General features: G+C 45.2%; 1 protein-coding gene across 1 annotated transcript in view; it reads right to left on the minus strand.

The window, feature by feature from the left end:
* LOC148524862 (vitamin D3 hydroxylase-associated protein-like) overlaps positions 1–21,897 on the minus strand; it is a 69,264-nt gene extending 47,367 nt beyond the window's left edge. Inside the window, exons 1-4 of the mRNA XM_088471601.1 lie at positions 21,694–21,897; positions 20,996–21,112; positions 2,598–2,741; positions 263–396 (exon numbers count right to left, since the gene is read on the minus strand). Coding sequence (XP_088327727.1) covers positions 263–396; positions 2,598–2,741; positions 20,996–21,112; positions 21,694–21,897 — 599 coding nt within the window. The remainder of the gene's footprint in view (positions 1–262; positions 397–2,597; positions 2,742–20,995; positions 21,113–21,693) is intronic.
* Positions 21,898–22,980: the final 1,083 nt, after the last annotated feature.

The following is a 22,980-nucleotide window of genomic DNA, read 5'->3' on the forward strand; positions in this document are numbered from 1 at the left end:
CTAACAGTACGTTGTACAGACTAGAAGATCTGGAAAACATGCACTGTTGATGGTCCCTGAGGACTGAAGTTGGGAAACTTGAACTATAGAGATACTGGGGCTGATGTAGATTTGGACACATTTTGTGCAGTTTGCATGGGATGAGTCTGAGCCACGTGGAACACTGAATAGGCAGCTAGGTACACTGCCATCGAGCACCCACATCACATAGACCTGTGGATAGGAACTACCAGCAGAAACAGCAGAGACTTCTTGAATTTACCATAAAAGAGTCTGAGGAACATTTGTCTTGGCAAACACAATGGCTCCTTGTTTCTTAAAAACCTTTACCAGGACGCTGTCCTCTTCCTCCACATCATCGAGGTACTGCACAAGGCCGCAAGTGGAAGGATGGCCCTGAAAATCCAACAAAGGTGCTGTTAAAAGGACGTCCGTGCTTCACAGGTGAGACAGTTTGAGCCTTTTATTAAGGGTTCTATTCATTATCACTTATTTCTACAAAAGCAGGTGAAAATTGACATTTTCACCTGCTTTTGTAGAAATTAAGTTTTCAGACCATCCATCAAAAAGGTAATGCAGGAGACAGGGCCAAAACTAGGATATATGTCACCCAGTGCAAGGCAGCAATTTTGCGCCCCCTCCCTTCCCGTACCTGGATTTTGTCCTTGCTCCTCCATAAGGCAGTGCACTAGTCAGATGTCCCTGGTATAGTGACTTACATTATTCCACACACCAGAATGCCCATTACACATTATGCCATACAGGGTAATGTCTATTACCAAAGTGCCACTTACATATTTGCACGACACCATTTTATGCGCCACAGTAATGCGTCTAATTACTTTAAAATTACCTGCTCGTTGTCAGGGGTTCCATGCTCGTTGCCAGGAGGTTTCACGCTCGTTGCCATGGCGTTTATGCTCGTTGCCATGGCAGGGGGTTTCACGAGAGAAGATGCAGTTTTCAGCATCTTCTCCCAACACTTGCGCTGGCCTAACAGACACTAGAGGTCCAGTAGGACCTCTAGTGTCTGTCTCCTCCTTGGCGGCGGCCATTTTTGGATGGCCGTTTTCAGCAGTCAATGCAGACGGCTTGTCCGCATGGAATCTGCTGAAAATGGCCATCCAAAAATGGCCACCACCAAGGAGGAGACAGACACTAGAGGTCCAGTAAGGACCTCTAGCATCTGTCTCCTCCTAGGCGGCGGCCATTTTTGGTTGGCCATTATCTGAATCTGCAGCCAAGCCACCGTGAGTCAACCTTTTTTCACCCCCTGCATTCCGGCACCCGGTGCACGTGCACCTCTAGCCCCCCCCCCTAGTTGCGGCCCTGCAGGAGATATCACAGATATCTCCTGCTTACCCTCCTCTTGGGGAATGGCCCGCGGTCCCTATACACTAGTATCACATCTATCTCCTACTTACCTTCCTTTCTTCCTCTCGCGGAATGGCCCGCTTTTCCCCATATACTATTATCACAGATATCTCCTGCTTATCCCCTCTCGGGGAATGGTCCATTGTCTCCATACACTAGTAAGGAGGAGACAAATTCATAGAGCGCCGGAGATACTATATTTTTGGAGCTTGACTGCGGGAGCATTCGCCATCTTCAGATGATATTTGCTCCTGCTCGCAGCGCACACCTCGCTCCTCCATATTGGAAGGAGTTCCGGGTTGCAAAGAGTGATCCGAAACCCCTGTTTGACTGCTTCCGCCAGACGCCGGGGCTTTTGTGCGCGAGTGTGACACTAGTTCACATAGGCGCACTAGTTTCACTCCTCCTAAAGACTCGGAGAGACAGGAGATTTTTGTATCAGCTGTTTCCGCGTCGGAGCAATGATGATTTGCTCCGGCACTTGCGTCAAGTTGGATTGTTAAATATCGGGGTATCTGATGGTATAGTAGTGAGTGTGTACCAAATTATAATTTACAATTTGTACATTATTTAAGCACTAAGATCCTGATTCAGAATTGCAGTCAAGGCTGCCGAAGCCGCTGCCACATTGCGTGGTCTAAAATAAATGCAAATCTTCTCCTGTATTCAAATTTGGCAGAACCACCCCTATCCGTCTGTTGGTGACAGCAGTCGTCTTCACTATCAGCACGCATTTACACCAGCCCAGTACCTGCAGGTTCATTTGTGAATAGCCCACAATACAGCCTACATGCTTAAGGTTAGACACTTTCCGGATGGTTAGGGATAGGCACTTGAAGGGACCGTTCGGGTTACGCACTTACCTCGATGGTTACGGTTAGGCACCATGGGGGACAGTTAGGTACCAAGAGGAGGGTCACGGATAGGGTGAAGAAAAAAAATGTCTACTATTTTTGTGTTAACCATTTGGCCCTGTCAACATTTTGTACCTGTTGACCTCCATCCATGTTGACCTTTCCTGTGTTGACCTTTTCTCCCTGTCAACCTATTGTCTGTCTAACATCTGTTGTCTATCTTATTCTTGACTATCTTTTATACCAAGCCCAGGTGACAGTCAGAGGAAGAGCAGAGAAGGTGAGAGGGAGTGTGTTCTGAGATGGGGTCGGAGATGTAGCATCGGGAGGAGTGATGCCCTGTGACATAATATATAATATAATAGTTACCTGATAACCTACGTGTTCCTTTATAGAGATGGGGATTCCGTACAGTGGACCCTTTTCCTCTTTCTCTAGAAGTCCTTTGAGCTGAGCCTCTATGTCCGGCATAAATAGGGTCACGCAGTTCAGACTGTCATTTACTTCCAGCGCCTGTGTGAGAAGACATTAATCAGAGTCTAATGCGATCACTTTACTTATACATATCACAGGGACGGGATCCCATCGGAGCCCCCTGTCCCTGTCTGTGAAGATTGATACTTCTGGATGGTACTTCATTCTTATTGGCGCGAATAGCGGAGATAAGAAATTATAATTATTGGGTCATAAGCCCAATAATGAATAAATGGGCCCCTTAGTGAAGCAAAGAATGCTCATGTATCATTGCTTCCCTTGTCTGCATAGTTACAGGTATTAGGCAGGCTTATGCTGTGTCCATGCAATAGATCAGTGCTGAATCCAATGCAACAAATGTATCTATAACTGTATTAGTGTATCATACGGATCCCAAAAATGGAGACTAAAAGCGATTGAAGGGACCTCCTGTCTGGTCCATATAGTCACTTGGAGGTTTGGGGTGGGGGGGGGGGGGGGGGGTCAGTCCTTCAGAGACTATTCCATTCCTATTAGGTGAGTTCTGGGGAATGGATGAACAGAGATGTAATTACCTTGCCTGCTGTTGAAATCTCGGCGGAATATCGACAGCCGGCATTCCAAACATAAGTATAGAGGGGCCTGGTTAGGTGTTAGCCGTGGGGGAAGGGTTAGGTTTAGACACCACGGGGGGATAGGGTTAGGCTCCGGGACACACACACACACAACCTCAGCTAGCTAAATATAGTTGTATTCTATAGCACTCAATAGAAAGCAATCAGTCTATGTGCAATTGGGTTGGGTACAGGATGCCAGTGGTCAGGATACAGACAGCGACATCCCGACAGACTCCTGACGCGTGCAGCCAGAGCCGGCCCTAACCAGTTTGATGCCCTAGGCAAGATTTTGGGTGATGCCCCTAGCACCATCGCTAGTTCCGCCTCTGACCCAGCACCCCTCTCCAAGCACAGCACCAATCAACCAGCAGCACAGATCACAGCAGCAGCCAGCAACATCCATCACCCCATACCCATACCCATTGCAATTCTCATCCACAGAACTGTAACTAGACATTTTAGTGCCCTGTGCCAGCAAGAGCATTGGCGCCCCCACTCCTTTGTTTGTCTCAGGTTACTGGACTCTGCAAAGGTCCATTGTAGGAGGAGCTGCTGTGGCTGGGCATGCCCAGCAGCCCTCCTCCAGTGGCAATTTTTTTTACTGCCCGCTGTCTCTGCTCCCCAGTCCCGCTGCTGCCAGCTGTATGAGCTGCCGCCCAATCAGAGCTGAGCTGAGAGCTCCGATCGCGTTAGGACAGCAAGAGCAGAGGTGCGTCCACCTGTCCCAGTCCCTTCATTTCCTGCTGTGAAGCTGAATTGGCCCTAGGCTTGGAATGCATGCCCCTAGGTATTTATTTAATTTGTCTATGCCTAGGGCCGGCTCTGCGTGCAGCTAAGTACCCTAACCCACCGTTCCCGCAGCCTAACCCTCCCCTCCCACAGCCTAACCTTAACCCTCTCCTAGTACCTAACCCTAAACCTAGCCCTTTCCCTAACCCTAATACTCAGCATCGGGATGTCAGCGGTTAGGATTCTGGAACCGGGATTCCCACTGCTGTCTGGATTCCGGTGCCAGGATTCTGACCGCCAGCATGCCGACTGCCCTGACGCAGGCAACTTCCCATTCAATCTACTGTGAGTATCATTTCATTATTGTTGCTGATCAATACTATAACACAAGGTTGCCAACATTTAGCTCCCTCCTTCCGGGAGGGAGCTGTCAGGCTTCCACACGGAGGGCGTAATGCGGGGAAAGGGGGCGTGGCCCAGCAAATGATTAATCATTGTGGCCCCGCCCCCTCTTCACAATGCCAAGATTAATGGCATTGCGAAGCAGGGGGGCGGGGCCACAAAGACACGATTCAGCGCGGATCTCGTCACTTCCCCCCTCCCCCCGCTGCCGAGGTTTATACAGACGGGTCGCTGGGGCCGATTAATGTGGACCAGTCTCACAAACTGCTATACCATGTTGAATTAATACTTTGCCTGCTTAAGCTGCACAGACTGTGCGCTAAACTGCAATCTCCATATATGCACTCTCCTGTCACAAACTTCTGATAATACTTATGGAATATTTATTACTTATGCATACAGTATGTCTGCTTAATGTTAGGCCTGATTTACTAATAAATGGGTTGTCAAAACTACCAGTCATCGGCGCCTTTGACTGATTTAAAACAGCTATAGTCTGGTTTAGCATTTATTTCTATTGCTATTGTGGGTTTCCAACTTAAAAAAGTTCATCCAAGCGAAACGCGCGTTTATAATAGAGCATGAAGCTCATGAGTGATGTCAGTAGGGCCGCCCACAAATGGCAGGCGTTCCCTCAGGAACGCCTCCGTTTGTCCGGCCACCCCCCCCTCCCCGCCTACAAAACGGGGTGCGCTGTCGATCAACATCGACAGCCGCCCCGTTTGTAGCGAGCCCCGGAGCGCAGTGCGCAGTGCCCCACCATCGACCCACTTGCAAGCGCATAGTGCTTGCGAGCGGGTCTGCATCAGGCCCTGTAAACAATTTTTAAACCACTCAAATATCACATGTGATGTGCATGTGAACATGCACTATGGTATATAATTAAAATCATTGGATTAAGTGAGCTATATAGTGACCAAGCTGTATTCAGCAACTATTTGTAAGAGAACATAAGCTAATAGCTTTGCATTAAGTGCTATAGCATACAATTATACCTAACTTGCTGAGATGATGCTCCTTTATAGGCAAATGTTTTACTGCATACCATCTACCAGTGTAAAGGCTCGGTGAATAATTCATAAAAGGATTTCTGTACTATAGAAGTAGAACAATGGTGCACAAACCGCAGACCGTGGAAAGCGTACAGCCTGTGGCCTATGGCCACCGCTGGAAGCCCGCCATCCTCTGTTCAGATCTACCCTGATTATATTAATAAGAGTAGGCCTGTCAGGCAGTCACTAGTTGGGCGCATTCCATCAGTAACTTGTCTGTAACAGGCAGCCTTTGCAGCAAATTAGATCAGTTGCCAGGTTGCAGAACTCAGTCTCACATTTGGTGATATCACCAGACTGAGGGGTCTATTTACTAAGCAGTGTGAAAAGTGATAAGAAAGTGATAAGGTACCAGCCAATCAGCTCCCAACTGTCATTTTTCAAACACAGCCTGTGAGATGACAGTTGGGAGCTGATTGGCTGGCACCTTATCACTTTATTATCACTTTTCAATCTGTCTCCTAACACTGCTTAGTAAAAAGACCCCTAAGGCTCTGTTCCTGCACACGTGTGCATGGCATGCAGGATCATGCTAAAGAGCAGAGTCCAACCCGGGATAGACACATCCCGATGGACAGTGCCAGGCTGCACCAACCTTTCTGGACAAACGTATATATTAGCTTTTCTAATACCGGTATAAAAGACAGTCTAGGACGCACATGTAACATATAACATATAAAAGTAGTTTTTATAAAGCTGTTTAATTGTTTTTAGGCTTAAGATCATAGTGATCTGTGCAGTGATTCTCCCAAACTCACCTGCCTCAAGCAGGTCTATTGTCTGGTCGATATTTGGATGCTTCTCGGTCAAATTCAGAACCGACCGTTAGTAAATCTCCATCATCTATGTAAAGTTTTGATGGTCATTCCGATGTTCTAAACTGCTCTATAGTTAAATTTTTGGCCGATTTGGCATCGATTTTGACTTCAATAAATCTCTGATTTTCAAACTAGCTACCAAATTGCACAAAAATGCTAAATTGCCCTTTAGAAAATTTACCCCACACAGTGATTTGCTGACAAAAGCCATAAACAGTAACCACAAGCCACCCTCAAACTTTAATCTCAGTTATCTGAAAGACAACAATATAAACACCTCTGATAGACTTTGATAGTATGTACCACCTCGAATCATTACACACTAAAAAAACAAAGAACTCCCAATCTCACCAAAACAAAGGTACAGTAGAAGCACTTAAAGAATTTCAGAACAATAGAAAAATAACTGTCAAACAAAAGGAGCAGGGAGTTGTGATTCTGGATACACAGGGTGGGATATATACAAGACTCCTTGAGAAATGTAAACACCTAAAACTAATTGAACACAGGCCCCACAAGTCACTTCAAAGATCAACTGAACTTTACTCACAAAAGGTCTGATAAGGAGACCCAAAGCTTTGGGTAGAGGATTTAATTTATATCACAAACAAGTTCATTCCAGTCAATGTGTGTAAAAAATACACAGCACCTCCCCAACCCACCTGGAAGGCTGATAATATCAGGCATAAATAATTTCATCCAACATTTCTGAATATATAGAACATTTACTTCAGAAATATGTTAATCAACAACAATCATATTTGAAAAAATACCACATACACCACAAATTCTTGCCAACATTGATTGGAGGCTCTTGCCATTATTATATACTATTTTAGGCTATTATAATTTTATAGGTTTAAAGACAGGTGCTCATAATATTAATAAGAGTAGGCCTGTCAGGCAGTCACTAGTTGGGGGCATCCCATTGGTAACTTGTCTGTAACAGGCAGCCTTTGCAGCAAATTAGATCAGTTGCCAATTTGCAGATCTCAGTCTCACATTTGGCGATCTCACCAGACTGAGGCTCTGTTCCTGCACACGTGTGCAATGCATGCGGGATCATGCTATAGAGCAGAGTCCAACCCGGGACAGACACATCCCGATGGACAGTGCCAGGCTGCACCAACCTTTCTGGACAAACGTAACTATATATTAGCTACTAATATTTATACTAGTAATTATTTGCCATTTCGCTCTCTTGACAAGTTACATATCTCCTTTTACTGGTTTCCAGCTCATATTGTGTTTGTTCCAGTTTCTCTGCAGTTTCTTCATAAACCTCCATATTCTCTGGTGCATGTTCCTCCCCATATGAGACTTCTTGAGGATATTAATATTATTATTCATGAGTCATAAATTTATTTTGATTTTCTTTGCTATACTATATGTACCGTAGATAATTATCTATTATAATTATCATTATAATGGATGAATAGATTATAACATTGTATGGGATTCTCTATGTAACCACTAGAGGTAGTATTTTCCCACCAATATGGATCAGAAGAGTAGTACATTATAGAAAAACTATTTCAATGATAAGGAGATAATGCCGTAATACAATATGTGACAACTATTATTATAAATATAGTGGATTAATGTACAGTGTACAATTGTTTTTAATCACTTTCTATCATTTTGCACAACTGCTTCTTTTTTTTTAGATTTTGTTTCGTTTAGGGGATCTCATGAAAGTAACGGGTGCATTATGTAATACCGCCAGCCGGTTCAAATCCCGACAGCAGAAGCCCGGCATGGGTGAAGATCCCAATCGCTAATAAGGTAAGTATAACTAACCCTATTCTCCCCCCTAAGCCTAACCTACCTCCCTAGCGCCTAACCCTAACCCCCCTCTAAGTACCTAAACCTAACCCCCCCGTTCCCGAAGCCTAAACCTAAGTCTCCTGGGGGGTGCCTAACCCTTACCATACCCCTGGGGGCGCCTAACCCTAACCCCTCCTTCCCCTAGCCTAACTCTAACCCTCCCGGGGGGCTGCTGAACCCTTAGTCCCCCCGGGAGCCCTAAAACCTAAAGCGCGGCTGTCCGCGCTCGGCGCCCAGCTTACCCTCGTTCAGTATGCCGGGCATCGCTCTCCCGGCGTAGGTCTAATGACAGGCGTCGGGTTTTCGACGCCTGTCATTAGTACCTTGCCGGAATTTGACAGTCGGGAGGTCGTTGGTCGGTATTTAGACCGTCGGCTTCCTGACTACATCCCATAGTAACCTAAAAATATAATATTATATATTATATTATTATATTGAAACAGATTAATACATTTTAAAATTATTTGCTTTATTCCCAAGTAGTTACTAAGAAAACAGGCTGCACTAATAGTAATAAGCAAGAATAATAACTGGCAGCTGCTGTAAGGAAACAGGTCAACTTCAAACCTAGGGCCTGATTCAGAGCCGGACGCTCTGACCACAGCGCTCGCTCTGAATCAGGGCCCTCCTACCTAACATTGGAGCGGCCTCTTGGACGCTCGCATAGCTGTGGGTTACCACCCACAGCTTATGCGAGCGTCCATAATGATGGTCGCGATAGTCAAGACCATCGCAACCATCGGGCTTGCGACGAGACCCTTGCGGTAGGGTCTCGTGGCCGCAAGCCCTGGAGTGATTTTGGCTCTATCAGAGCCAAAATCACTCCCACTGACATCACTAGTGATGTCAGTGGGGCTGGACCCAGACGGTAGGCGTTCCCATGGGAACACCTCCGTCTGGCAGCCACGCCCCCGGCACACCCACCAAAGGGAGCGTGCTGTCAATCACCATCGACAGCACGCCCCCTTTGGTGCGAGACCTCGAGTGACGGCTTCCCCGTCGCTCGCCGGGTCTCGCGCATGCGCACGACGGAGCTCCCTCCGTCGTGCATATGCGTAGTAGGGCACCATCGACCCGCTTGCGAGCGTCCTGCGCTCGCAAGCGGGTCTTAATGAGACCCCTAATTAGATAATAATAGTAGTAATAGCACAACAAAACTTCCAAGCGCTTACCATATGAAGCTAAAAAATGTACATATACTGTAGTAGTAAAAAAAATACCTCTCATTTGTTATAAAATACAATATGACAAATAATTGTGATAGTAAACAATATACAAAAATTCTATATTTTCTAATACCGGTATATAAAAGACAGTCTAGGGCGCACAGGTAACATATAACATATAAAAGTAGTTTATAAAAAGCTGTTTAATTGTTTTTAGGCTTAAGATCATAGTGATCTGTGCAGTGATTCTCCCAAACTCACTTGCCACAAGCAGGTCTATTGTCTGGCGATATTTCAATGCTTCTCGGTCAATTTCAGAACCGACCGTTAGTAAATCTCCATCATCTATGTAAAGTTTTGATGGTCATTCCGATGTTCTAAACTGCTCTATAGTTACATATTTGGCCGATTTGGCATCGATTTTGACTTCAATAAATTGAATTTTCTCTGATTTTCAAACTAGCCACCAAATTGCACAAAAATGCTAAATTGCCCTTTAGAAAATTTACCCCACACAGTGATTTGCTGACAAAAGCCATAAACAGTAACCACAAGCCACCCTCAAACTTTATTCTCAGTTATCTGAAAGACAACAATATAAACACCTCTGATAGACTTTGATAGTATGTACCACCTCGAATCATTACACACTAAAAAAACAAAGAAGAACTCCCAATCTCACCAAAACAAAGGTAGAAGCACTTAGGGAATTTCAGTAAAATAACCTTCAAACAAAAGGAGCAGGGAGTTGTGATTCTGGATACAAGGGATATATACAAGACTCCTTGAGAAATGTAAACACCTAAAACTAATTGAACACAGGCCGCACAAGTCACTTCAAAGATCAACTGAACTTACTCACAAAAGGTCTGATAAGGAGACCCAAAGCTGAGTAGGAGATTTAATTAATATCACAGACAAGTTAATTCCAGTCAATGTATGTAAAAAATACACAGCACCTCCCCAACCCACCTGGAAGGCTGATAATATCAGGCATAAATTATTTCATCCAACATTTATGAATATATAGAACATTTACTTCAGAACTATGTTAATCAACAACAATCCTATTTGAAAAAATATCACATACACCACAAATTCTTGCCAACATTGATTGGAGGCTCTTGTTATTATTATATACTATTTTCGGCTATTATCAATTTATAGGTTTAAAGATAGGTGCTCATAATGGTGGGATTTATCTAGACAAGGACAAAAATATTCCCACAGCACAATGTAATAACCCAAGGAAAAGGCTAGCACTCTATGGGGCATATTCAATTGACCGCATAATTTTAGCTGCAAAAGTTAACGTTGAGTATCATGACCTATTTTCAATTACCACGACTATTCCCGCACCCAAATGTCGCTGTATTCGATTGTAAAGAAAGAACGTTGCCAAAATTTTTGCACCCAAAACCTGCGGGAGACAGGCTATTATTTAAATTTTATATAATTTGCTTTGTTCCTTTGGCTTGGAATCTAGTCTTAACTATGAATATAACTGGCAACGTGACTTGGCGCCTCTCCGGGCGAAGAATCTTTGAGTATTTTTTTGTCAAAATGATGCCAAGTCATCCATCTCCTCTTTGATTAAAGCAACCTCACAAACACTTTCCCCCCACCCTCCTCTGTTGTGAGTATGTTGAAGATTACTTTTAAATTCCATGATGAAGTGTACAGGTCTGATTAGATCTGGGATTGGTGGTTTTAGGCTTCAGGGCTTACCCCCTAGCTCCTAAAGACTCTGGACCTCATTCAGAGTCGGTCGTTGCGGCCGCACGGTCGTACGCCACCGATGTTCGCTAAACTGCGCATGCGTAAAGTTCGCATTGCGCGTGTGCAAACTAGCTGCTACGATCAGAAATTTCTCTCTCCTTGAACACAGCCAGGTCGGTAGTTTGAGTGACAGAATGAGGCGTTTGTGGGTGGTAACAGGGGAAGGTGCTTGAAAACGGGGGAGTGGAGATCCGAACGCAGGCGTAATTAACAAAGTAGCATCATGACACACGTGACATGGGTGGTTTGTACACTGACCTGATCGTAGTGCTTAAGAGAGGGTATGGTCAACCTTAAGCTCTACGACCAGTTCTGATGGTTACCGATGGTCTCGATTAATCCTTATATGGCCACAGATGATGTGTAATGCGTACGAGAAGGGGGCGTATTTTTTGTCTTACGGCTGCATCCTCCCCTTGGTCGGCCAGCTAATGATACCATCTTAAGGACGCAACTTACGAGTGCATCATTTGCATATCCGGCCCCTTTTCCCTTACGACCGTGCGGCCGCAACGACCGACTGAATGAGGTCCTCTATTTCCAGAGTTCAAATTTATTGTTATTTTTAGAGTTATTTTTAATATTTTACTTACATTGTATTAATTGACCCTTCCACGATTACTAAAGATCTAATCTATGATTTAGCCAGGAGGGATATGATAGCTCCTTGTCTATGTTCATAAATGTCCCTGATATGTTTGGTGTTCAATCATTCACTGGCCAGTTAGTTACTTATCCCTTGATTTATGCTGGGAACACACTGGCCGATATATTGGCCGACCAATTGATCGGCCAATATATCTGCTGCCCGTCGGCCAGTGTGTACAGACGATATATCTGTGAACGACAATGTTCACAGACATATCGCATTGCTGTGCTGCACAGCCGATGGAGAGATATATCTGCAGACATATCTGTCCATCGGCAAGTGTGCTCGGGTGATCATCCGTTCACCCGTACAGATGCAGCGGCAGCCTAGGGGTGGGGGAGGACCCCGGCCAGCAGGACCCACGACTGCTGGATAGATGATGGTCGTTCAGTGTGTATGAATGACCATCATCTACAGATATATCTGCAGATCACTCGATCTGCAGATATAACTGTCTGGTGTGTACCAACCTCTGAATTCCCCTCCCAGTGATTGGCTTCTCATTCACTTTTTTTCATATTTCCTTTATCTTTTTCTTCCCCCATTCTCTTTTTTCCTTTCATTTGTAGTGTTTACATTTGTACATTTTTAGAATACATTTCTGTTCTCATTATTGTCCTACTGTTACCAGGACCTTGTTACTACTGAGTATTGTATTTGGCTGCTCATAGTATGTTTGTATTCTTGATCTTACAATAAAACTATTGTTTAGCTCTCCCCTCTTATAACAAAACCTTGGGGAGACATAGAAAGCATATGTGTAGCCCCTTTTCCTTGCATGATCTTTCTTGGATTAATCCCCCCCAATTCTCTCAAATAGTGTATCCGATTCCCTGCTCATTTGTGATACATTGGCCAAAATTTATGGTGACATTTCACTCTCGTCTTCTAATACCTCCTCGTTGGCAGTTTTCAAATAGATCCCAAACCCGAACTTAAGTAACTGGCATAACCAGGTAGTTACAACGATTCGGGACCTTTACGACAACCAACATCTTAAATCGTTCCTACAGATTCAGGAACAATTTTCCATTCGCACAAATGAGCTTTAGAAATATCTGCAAACGCACCGGCTTCAACAAATGTATGGTAAACACCGCATAAAGGCTCTTCTGCTAAGAATGGTAGACAATGAATGACACTATATTATTGTTCATAGATTCATACATTTTTAAATTTAGAGCTAACTTACCCGAAGGCATACTTGCCTGCCTACCCCCCCCCCCCTTCTCTCGCGCGATCCCAATAGAAACCCCCTGCAGCAGGAGGGACGATAATCTGGGCAGTGTGTAGCGGGGGCAAATGATACAATTGCGTGGCCCTCACTGTGCCCACAATTTTCAGGTAAGATGCCCAGCCGTACCCCCCTATGCCGGCCACGTCCCCCTGCTATGCCGATGTGGCTGCTCCCTCCCAGAAGGGGCAGCCAGAATGTCGGTAAGCATGCCAGGAAGTACCCCAAAACTCTCCAATGTCACACTGCAAAGACCAGAACTCCCTGTCAGTTACTGATCCCATATACTGTATGCCTCTCTTAGGGCTCTATTTACTACAATCCGCATATTGAATGCAGATTGTAGTGTTATATTGCCGAGTGAATTCGCATTGCGAATTCAGGCAATATCACAGGGATTTACTACAAATCCCTTACAGGGACAGAGCTTGCGATAAAGCTCTGTCCCTGCAAATCCCCTTCGGAGCCTTATCACGGTAGTTTTGCCAAAAAAGACTCCTGGCTCTGCTCTCCCCGTTAGAGCAGGGCAGGAGTCCGGTAACCGGGGGAGACCCTGGAAAACGCCACCCCCAAGTGGCGTTATTATCACAGGGCTTTCCCCGGTATTTTTTCACATTTTATTTTTAGTAACTCTGGTCGGATCACATTTCCCATTACAATTATGGGAAATGCGATCTGCTTTACTAAAAATAAGTGATACTTAGGGGTTGGAGTAGAATTTTACGAATTCTACTCCAATGCCCTGTAATAACTATAGGTGATACTAAAATAATGTGAAAAGGGTGTGAAAACACCCTTTTTCACTTTATTTTAGTCAAAATAATGTTAATAAATAGAGCCCTCAATGAGCTGATGGGTGGATGACTACACCTGGACCCAGCATTTCCCAATTAACAACACACCTGAGACCAGTACATTTTGAAAAAAATATTTACATTTACATCTTTGCAACCAGTGGTCACCATCCAGACTGGCTACATAACATACCATTTGGTTAGATAAATGATTGAAATGGAACTGCTCAAAGTTGGAACATTGCGTAACACAAGGAACAGAACTGAAACTACAGTTCATAGAGAAACATACAGTGTAGGACTACTAAACAAGGCATTCAAGGAGACACTGGAGTTGGACAGGAATGTCTCCTTATATACTATCTAAATAGCCCAAATTAGATACTGACAAGCACTGAACTACCAGCTGTGCACCAGGGCCCGAAGACAGGGCGGCCATGGACTCGCTGTGAGTACATGGGCGACCGGCTGCAGAGCCCTTCATCACCCCGACCTGCCGACACAGCGCTGACAGATGTGCTGGCAACTCGCCAGTCTAAGTAGTGGAGGTAGGGATAGTTTAGCCAGGTGCAGCTGGATCGAATCCCCTTCTTCTGCTGGTACTGGGGAAAGAAACGTCACTCGTCCCCGGCACAAAGAAGAGGACAGGAGCTACCTTGCTAGTGCCAGCCCACAATGCGCGACGGTAACATATGACAACAAGTAATACATCTAAATAATAATAGATATAATAAATAGCTGATTTCAAAATCCAGGTGATCCTTTTCATATAATGCCGCTGTTAAGAACAGATATTTATATTGATATGTGTATACTCTTTGTAGTGGAACACAGGTTATAAAAAGCAGAAATTATCAGAATCCAGATACAGCAAACAGCTCAGCTCCAAAGTTTGGTTTATTGTTGTGTAGCAGTATTTTGTATAGCCGTATTCAATTACATACACACAGTATCCTGGACTGGGTAGAACTTGAGCGGAACATACAGAGGACCAGCCAATCATGTATGAGGGTAGCGGTGCGGTGATACAGCGATATATGCAGGATATATTGCAGGGTCACCGAAGCAAAGTGGAACACATCCATGTCCCACTGTGGCACTTTAAATTTGCCCCTGGGCCCTTCACTCGCTGTTTCCATTACTGTACTGACAAGATATACTATACTTCCTCATATAATGTAACAACTCTGCAAAACAAGTTAAGAACATCCTACGTAAACACTGGAATATTTTGATGAAAGATGACGGTCTAGCCATAAATCTTGCTGAACAAGCAGAGCTAGATTAAGAGGTGGGCATAGGGGGCAAGTACCAAAGGGGCCCCTCTCTCAGAGCATCCCCATCCCCCCCGACCAGTAGCTGCTCTGACCCAGCTCTAGCTGTTGACCAGTTCGGTTTCCTGATTTTGCCCGGGCCCAAGGCCTGCTCTGCTGGAATTATTTAATTAAAGCAATTATTTCAACAAAAAAAGAATTGCTTTATATGTTTGTTTGTTTTTTTATTGGCCTAAACTTTCCCCAAAATCACCTTGTTACTAGTGTTTTTGCATTTTTCATTTGACTTGTGTTGACTCTATCATGTTTCACTTAAATAATGCACAAATCATATATTTGCTCCATTCTTAAAGAACAATTTATTTTTCTTTAGGACAGTAATAACCATATGTTGCCCAATGTTTTTGGTGGGCACAGGCTGTTCCCCATTTTTTTTTAAATTTCCCATGGGGTTGTGCCCGAACAAAAATTTGCGACTGATTTTTGTTCTACCAAGGGTATCGAAAATTGGTCGCGATGCACCCGAGGACGCAGCAGCAGGTCAATTGCATGAACATCAGCCATCTGAGTGTCCCTCAAGTTACTTATACCTCTTTTCCCCCAAAAACCTGGATCAAGCCTGGGTTTTTGGACATGGTTCCAACCCAGGTCAGACCCCATTTACACTGCACCTTCGATCTGGGTTACTCTTAGGTCAACCCTTTTCACACTGAACCCAGGTCTGCCCTGCTAAACCTGTGAGGTCATAAAAAGTGGGAGGTGGCTGCTCCACAAACCACCAATCAGCTCATTTTAGGCATAACCCAGGTCGGATAACTGGGTTGCGCCGTTTACACTGCACCACTTCCCGGGTCCATCTTGGGTCCAACCCTAGTAGCAACCTGGGTTGGATTGCCGGGTCATTTGACCCAGATTATTTTTCAGGGACCTTTTACACTGAGCTGCGACCCGGGTAGACCCAGCAAAAACCCAGGTTTTTGCTCTGGTGTAAAATGGGTATAAGGATGGCCATAAAACTCATGCTGCAGGGGCCAGTAAAGCTGCGTTGGAGGACGCAGCTTCTGGCCTCGGCATGCCCTAAAACTGGGGCTGACACGCCTTTATTTTCTGGGACGCTGCCCCTTCCTCGCCCCCAAATGGCCACAGCATGTCAATCATGCTGTGGTTTAGGGGGCACTATGACCGTCATCGCAGTCACCGATCGATACATGCGCCGATCGGCCACCATTGGAGTTGTGCGCAAATGATCAGCTTGCGTGCGACTCTGAATCAGGTCCAAATTGTGCCAATTTAAATGCATGCCCATAGAGCAGGGGTCCCCAACCACAGCCCTCAAGGCACACTAACAGTCCAGGTTTTAAGGATAGCCATGCTTAAGCACTGGTGTCTTTATTAGTACCTCAGTTATTTTGATTTAATCATCTTTGCTCAAAAATGGTTATTATCTTCTAGTCCCCTGCTATGACAGCTGAGAAGTCCGTCCAGACTCTGCTTATCAAGCCTGGTGTAGCCTAGTGACCATTGGACAACATAATTATCGGGCGCCACCAGGTTAGTTGGTGCGGGTGATGATTATTGTACACAATTGGTCCAGCAGGTATTTAGCTCTATGGGCCCCATTTACAAACAAAGGGAAATACCAGCTGGAATTTTCGTTTAGTATCACTGATACAAACGAAATTCCATTGGTATTTAGTAATACTTACCCCTCCGGCGAGGTCCCGAGAAGTCCAGCGGAATCCTTGTCCTCGACGAGGTCCTCTGCTGGGCTGCTGGCAGCCTAACGCTGCCAGCGACGGTGCTCCAGGGTCATGCGCATGCGCGACGGTCCGTCTGCGCATGTGCATGACAGGGAGACCCGGCAGTGCCTGGAAGGCTTCGTTGAAGCCGGAAAGGCACCGCCGGGTCTCCATTGCCGGCAATGGGGCCCGCATCGCTCTCGCCATCTTTTAGATGGTGAGAGCGATGCTGTACAAACAGCGGTAATCTTAGATTACCGCTGTTTACTAAATACAGCAATGTGTTTGATGTTTTGTATGTGTGCATTTATCCCAAAGGTGCAGCAGGCACCAAAATGACTGAGGTCAGATCATTCCATCATGGCACAGATGAATAGCTCTGATGTTTTAAAGCTCCATTGTTGTATGTGATATACTTACACATACATACTGTATATATATATATATATATACACACACACAAACAGTATATATATATATATATATATATATATATATATAAAAAATATATACACTAGCTGTCGCCCACGATGAAATCGCTTCTGCCAACATTTATTTTCTGTGAGGTGCTCTAGTTGTATTGCTTTGCCTACCGTGGGATTGGCCCCACGTGACCAGGAGCACTTTACAGACTGGTGGCAGCAGCGTCTTCACCCACCACTCACACCTATGTCACTGTGTGCCCTGTGCACAGACTGCTATGTAGCCTATCCTATCCAAGTGACTGCGGGCGCAACGCAATCTTACCCCTTACCGGCTGAGTGCATGATGTCACACCTATCTCTTGCATTAATGATGTCAATAAATTTTGTTTTTGTTTCTGCTAAGCTTTAACTTGACGGATGGAGATGAAACAAAGTGCAGGTTATTTCTAGCTGTTTCCACTACAACATGATGCAGTTTTCATGGAAATCGGTAGTTTCTGCGCCAACATGGAACAAACAGACACAACGTTCTTATTATATTAGTATAGATTATATTAATATATATATATATATATATATATATATATATACATATATATGCACAAGCAAACTTAAATAATTGTCTCAAAAATGTTAAATAAAAAATATATTTATCTTTTTTTATTTGTGCTTATTTTTTGTTTTGTGCATCTTTTCGGTGACAATTATGTAAGTTGTTTGGTTTTGCATATTATACACTACTAGATATACACCAAAATGCGGGCATGCTACACAAACAAACTGGGATTACCACTAACATACTGTATACACCACCATACTTTGGGGTAGCAAGAGCTGGCTCCAGGGGTCGGAGCACCTTGTGCTGGCCCTCTCCAGTTCGCCCTATATTCGCACGCGCGACTGAAAATGGGTGTGTGGCCTAATTACCATAGGTCACGTACCAAAAAATGGGTGTGTGGCCTAATTACCATAGGTCACGCCCCAGAAATGGGGGCGTGGCCTAATTACCAGAGATCACGCCCTGCTTCCAAATAACATCAGGCTCCGGGGAGCCTCACTAGCTGGGCTTCCTCCAGCCCCTCTCCCATCACTGAATGGATATTGCGGGCATGCGCACAGCATCCATTTAGAGTCTCCAGGGTCCGCCACCACCTCACAGCTGTGGCGGTGGAGGTCCCCATCCTCCCGATTTGACCACCCAAGTGCCACTTCGGCCCACGGGTAGAACAGCGGGATAGTACTGCCCCGCTGAAATCGGGATGTTGGGGAGGGGTGCGCCCTCTATGGGTGGCGCCCCTGTGCGACCGCACAGGTCAAACACCCCTAGAGCCGGCCCTGGGGGTAGCCCTGGAGCTGGAGAGCCAGTGTGCCAATAGCCCCCCATATATTTCTGCTGGCCTCTGTATGATCGGAACATTCCAAAATTCTGGGCCTGGGGTGAGTATATAGCATTTGTGGGTAATAATACATAAAAAAATAGAAAAAAATCTGAGCTAAATAAAAATATATGGATTCTGCTTTCACAATCTAAACAAACACATAAACGTAACGCTCACAAGGACAAAGCATACATTATCAGCACCTGAAATACATCAATTTGAGATGCTGTGACTTAATTTAAATTATAATGTAAAAAGATGCTATGTAAATCTCATCTACTCTCCAGGAACCTGCAGGCTTCCCTGGGAGAGGAGATTAGAAAAGTAAGCAGGTATGTAAGGGTAATAAGGCCTTGATATAAGGGTAATAAGGCCTTGATATAAGTTTATTAAATGTTCTAGTGTATGTTGCCGTAAGAAAAAAATAAGAAATTGCTTAAGGCTGAAATTAAGAAAAACAAGAACACCTGATGTAGAGATGATAAGCGCTATCAGGAGTGGAGACCTTAGACAGTCTGAGATGACTAAGCAAAAGAAGATTACCAGAAGGCAGACCAGAAGAACATTCTAAGAAGTCAAAAGAACATGTGTCAATCATGATGCCCATATCCTTATCTTATCTCTATGTCCAGTTGGTGTTTTTCTGCACGCTAAAGTTGCTGTGTCATGTTTGAGCTTGGTATAAATAAAGGCTCACTGAGATAGATCTTTAGAACAGTCTACTCAGACCTGCATTGAACTTCACTGCTGTGTCTGGGTCCAGGGGCACCGAGAGGAGGGGGGCGGGTACAAATGACCAGCACAGCAGTCCAGTACACGCTGCTGTGTGCTGGGCTGCACTGGGAGACTGCTCGTGGCTGCTAAAGCAGCAGCCAGAGCAGTCTCCTATGCCTATGGGGGAAGCGATCATGCGGCGCTGAAATATTTTTTTAAAATTTTTTTCTAAGGGGGCGTGGCTACACCTCCCGCCATTAGAGCACGCCCCTTGTCACCTGGGCCCGGCGAGGCTCTCGTTGGCCCTGTCTGGGTCTTTTTTCCTCCGATCGATTGTATGTCTGCTATGCTAAGTGTAGTAAGCTTCTGCTGATCCTGAACACATTGAAGGTCGAGGTACTGTGGGCCACAGTACCCTGACAATATATATGGAGTCTTACATCCCCATTATTATTCGTTCTCCAACTGTCTGCAATAGCATCAATAGATCTGCCCCCCCCCCCCCCCATGCATTCCAGATATATGAGAAACAATGTTGGTCAAGTGATTATCAGAAGTTGCATAGTCAGAATACAATGTCCCAAATTTCTAGTTAATTTCAGGACCTGCAATTTGTTGTATTTTTGAGATCTGGGGAAATATGACACACACACCCCACACACAACTCAACCCAACCACCACACACACATGCCTTAACCCATAGCCACCACACACATCTCCCAACACACACACAACTCAACCCCAGCCACTACACACACCTCCCACCACACACACACACAAAACTCACCCCAACCACTACACACAACACACTCCCCCACACAAACACAACTCACCCGCACACACAAAATTCACCCCAACAACCGCACACACACAACACACTCCCCCACACAAACACAACTCACCCACACACACAAAATTCACCCCAACAACCGCACACACACAACACACTCCCAACACACACAACTCACCCCCAACCACACACACACAACACACCCTCAGCCACCACACACAACACACCCCAACAAACACACACACAACTCACCCCCAACCACACACAACACATCTCCCACCACACACACACAACACACCCCCTCCACACACAAACAAACACATCCCCACCACACACAACACTCAACCCCAACCACCACGCACACAACTCACCCCCACTACACACACAACACACCCCACCACCAAACACACAACATCCCCCCTTCGTCCCCCACAAACGCACAACACACAACTCACCATACACTACCACATATCCCCAACCACCACAGAAACAGCAGACCCTTAACCAACCACACAGTTGCTAAACTTATATAATTAATATCAATAACTAGTAAAATGAGCTCAGAATATGCAGTGTCACTTCAGCCCGTCCCAGCCCCTTCCATGCAATCCACACTGCATATGTTGGAGACGGCACAGACCACCCTCAATTATTATACAGACTAGTAAACTGGATAAGTAGGTAACATCAGCCCAGCAATGCTTTTGCTCCTTGCTTGTTATACTTACAGGTCCTGCTGTCCTCTCCTGCAGGATGGCTGAGCTGTCTCTGTCGCTGGCAGTGGGAGCAGTGCTCTCTCCATCTCCCACTGCACATGCTGGAGACATGACAGACATCCTGCATTATTACAGTATATAGATAAGTTCAGAACACATTGCACAGGAGGACAATCAGAACCAGCCACTGGTCTATAACTACTTTCTAACCTTCTCAGCATAGGAGTACAGGACAGTCTCTGGAGAAAGGGATCCATCCTGCAGCTTCTCTGTGAGTTCCAGGAATGACAGGCTCAGGATTGTACCACTGTCCACTCTAGGATTCTGGAAGAATGATAAATCTCAGAGCAGGTGAGAGACAAAACAGGTGACATGTAGGAATGGCCCATGGGATATTGGGGAGCTGCTGGGTGTGCCTCTTTGGCTGTGGGCCTTACAGTGGTGATTTATTCATTTTCGTAATGCAAAATCTGTGCACATCACTGTGATGTGCGAATTACATTTGGGAGATATTAGTCTCTTTGTACAGCTTCCAGTAATCTGATCTGTGAAACAAAACCACAGGACTCTCTTCACGTTTATTATGTAAAACAATTAGGGGTCCATTTACTAAGCAGTGTTAGGAGACAGAGTGAAAAGTGATAAGAAAGTGATAAGGTGCCAGCCAATCAGCTCCCAACTGTCATTTTTCAAACACAGCCTGTGAGATGGCAGTTGGGAGCTGATTGGCTGGCACCTTATCACTTTCTTATCACTTTTCAGACTGTCTCCTAACACTGCTTAGTAAATAGACCCCTTAGATTTATATGGAAGAGTTTCCTGGCGACAGAATATTTTTGGATTGTGGACATCCTGCCAACACGTAGTGTTGTGTGTATAATCATGTTTTATGGGCACTACGATATCTGTTTGTGAAACTTCTCCACCGCCTGCTTCATGAACTGCACACTGGCCTCTCTCCTCTTCCTCTCCTCTTCCATTCTCCTTCGGATACATCGTTTCTTCCTCCACTTCAGCCCGTAGATTGACGCAACCAGGAGGCAGCCCACGGTGGCCAAGAGCTTGCACTCCAGCAAGTGCTCTGAGAGGATCCGAGTCATCTTCTCCAGCATAGTGCTCACAGTATCTGTGTCTGAGCTGGCAAACAACTGCTGGTTTTTATGCTGCACAGGTGTGGCCACATTCCAGGTCACACTTTCTGTACAGGATTCTTGAAGGCAGAGCAGGGAATGAAGTGGGAGAACTGGCACATCCGTAACTATATAATGTGAGTTTGGGATAATCTCCTTAAACACCCTAGCGGCTGATAACAGCTACTGCTCCAAGGGGCATATGTATGAAAGCATGATGTGAGATAAAATTGTAAGATATAGATCACCAACCAATCAGGCTGTGTTTGGATAGTTTGGAGCTGATTGGTTAGTGATCTATATCACTATATCACTATACCACTATATCACAATATTTCACAATTTTATCTCACATCAAGCTTTGATACATATGCCCCCAAATGCGTATTGGATTAACCATTAGGCCCGTATTCAATTGCCGGCAAAAAGTCCCGGACTTTTCGCCTGCCGGACTTTCCGCCGTCATCAGGGCCAGATTAACAATGGGGCGGATGGAGCTACAGCTCCAGGCCTCCAAATAAAAATAGGCCCATCATCATGACAGCATGATGTTGACTGACCATCTGCTGTCCACATGGTCAGCCATAAATCATAAGTAGTAAAATTGTATTTCTAGTTACCTCACAAAATAGAATTTTTATTCTTTTACATATTTACGGAGACATTGGTGTTGAGATTATAGCGGGTGTATATGCCCATGTGGCTCTGGCCACACCACACAGCACTGGTCACACCTCATCTGCTTTTCAAAATAGGCCCTTAATCATTTTCAGCTCCAGGCCCATGTGGCCCTCAATCCGGCCCTGGCCGTCATCGGTAGTTTTCCCTCCGGAAAGGGATCGCGCTTACCCCTGCTATTCGCCCTATTTGATTGCAAAGAACGCGAGAGCGCGTCCCGGCGAAACTCAAATAGGCGAAAAGTCCTGTCAGATTTGGGGAAACCTGCCTGACACCCCCCAAAAGATGCACTGACATGGGTGACCACTATGGATACCCCTGAATAGCCCTGCTGAAGGTATTTGGGGTACTTACGTGGTCTCAGTAGGTGCTATTTAGCATATTTGC

The sequence above is a fragment of the Taudactylus pleione genome, unplaced genomic scaffold (assembly GCF_031769625.1).
Source record: "Taudactylus pleione unplaced genomic scaffold, aTauple2 ptg000115l, whole genome shotgun sequence".
NCBI classification, from domain to species: domain Eukaryota; kingdom Metazoa; phylum Chordata; class Amphibia; order Anura; family Myobatrachidae; genus Taudactylus; species Taudactylus pleione.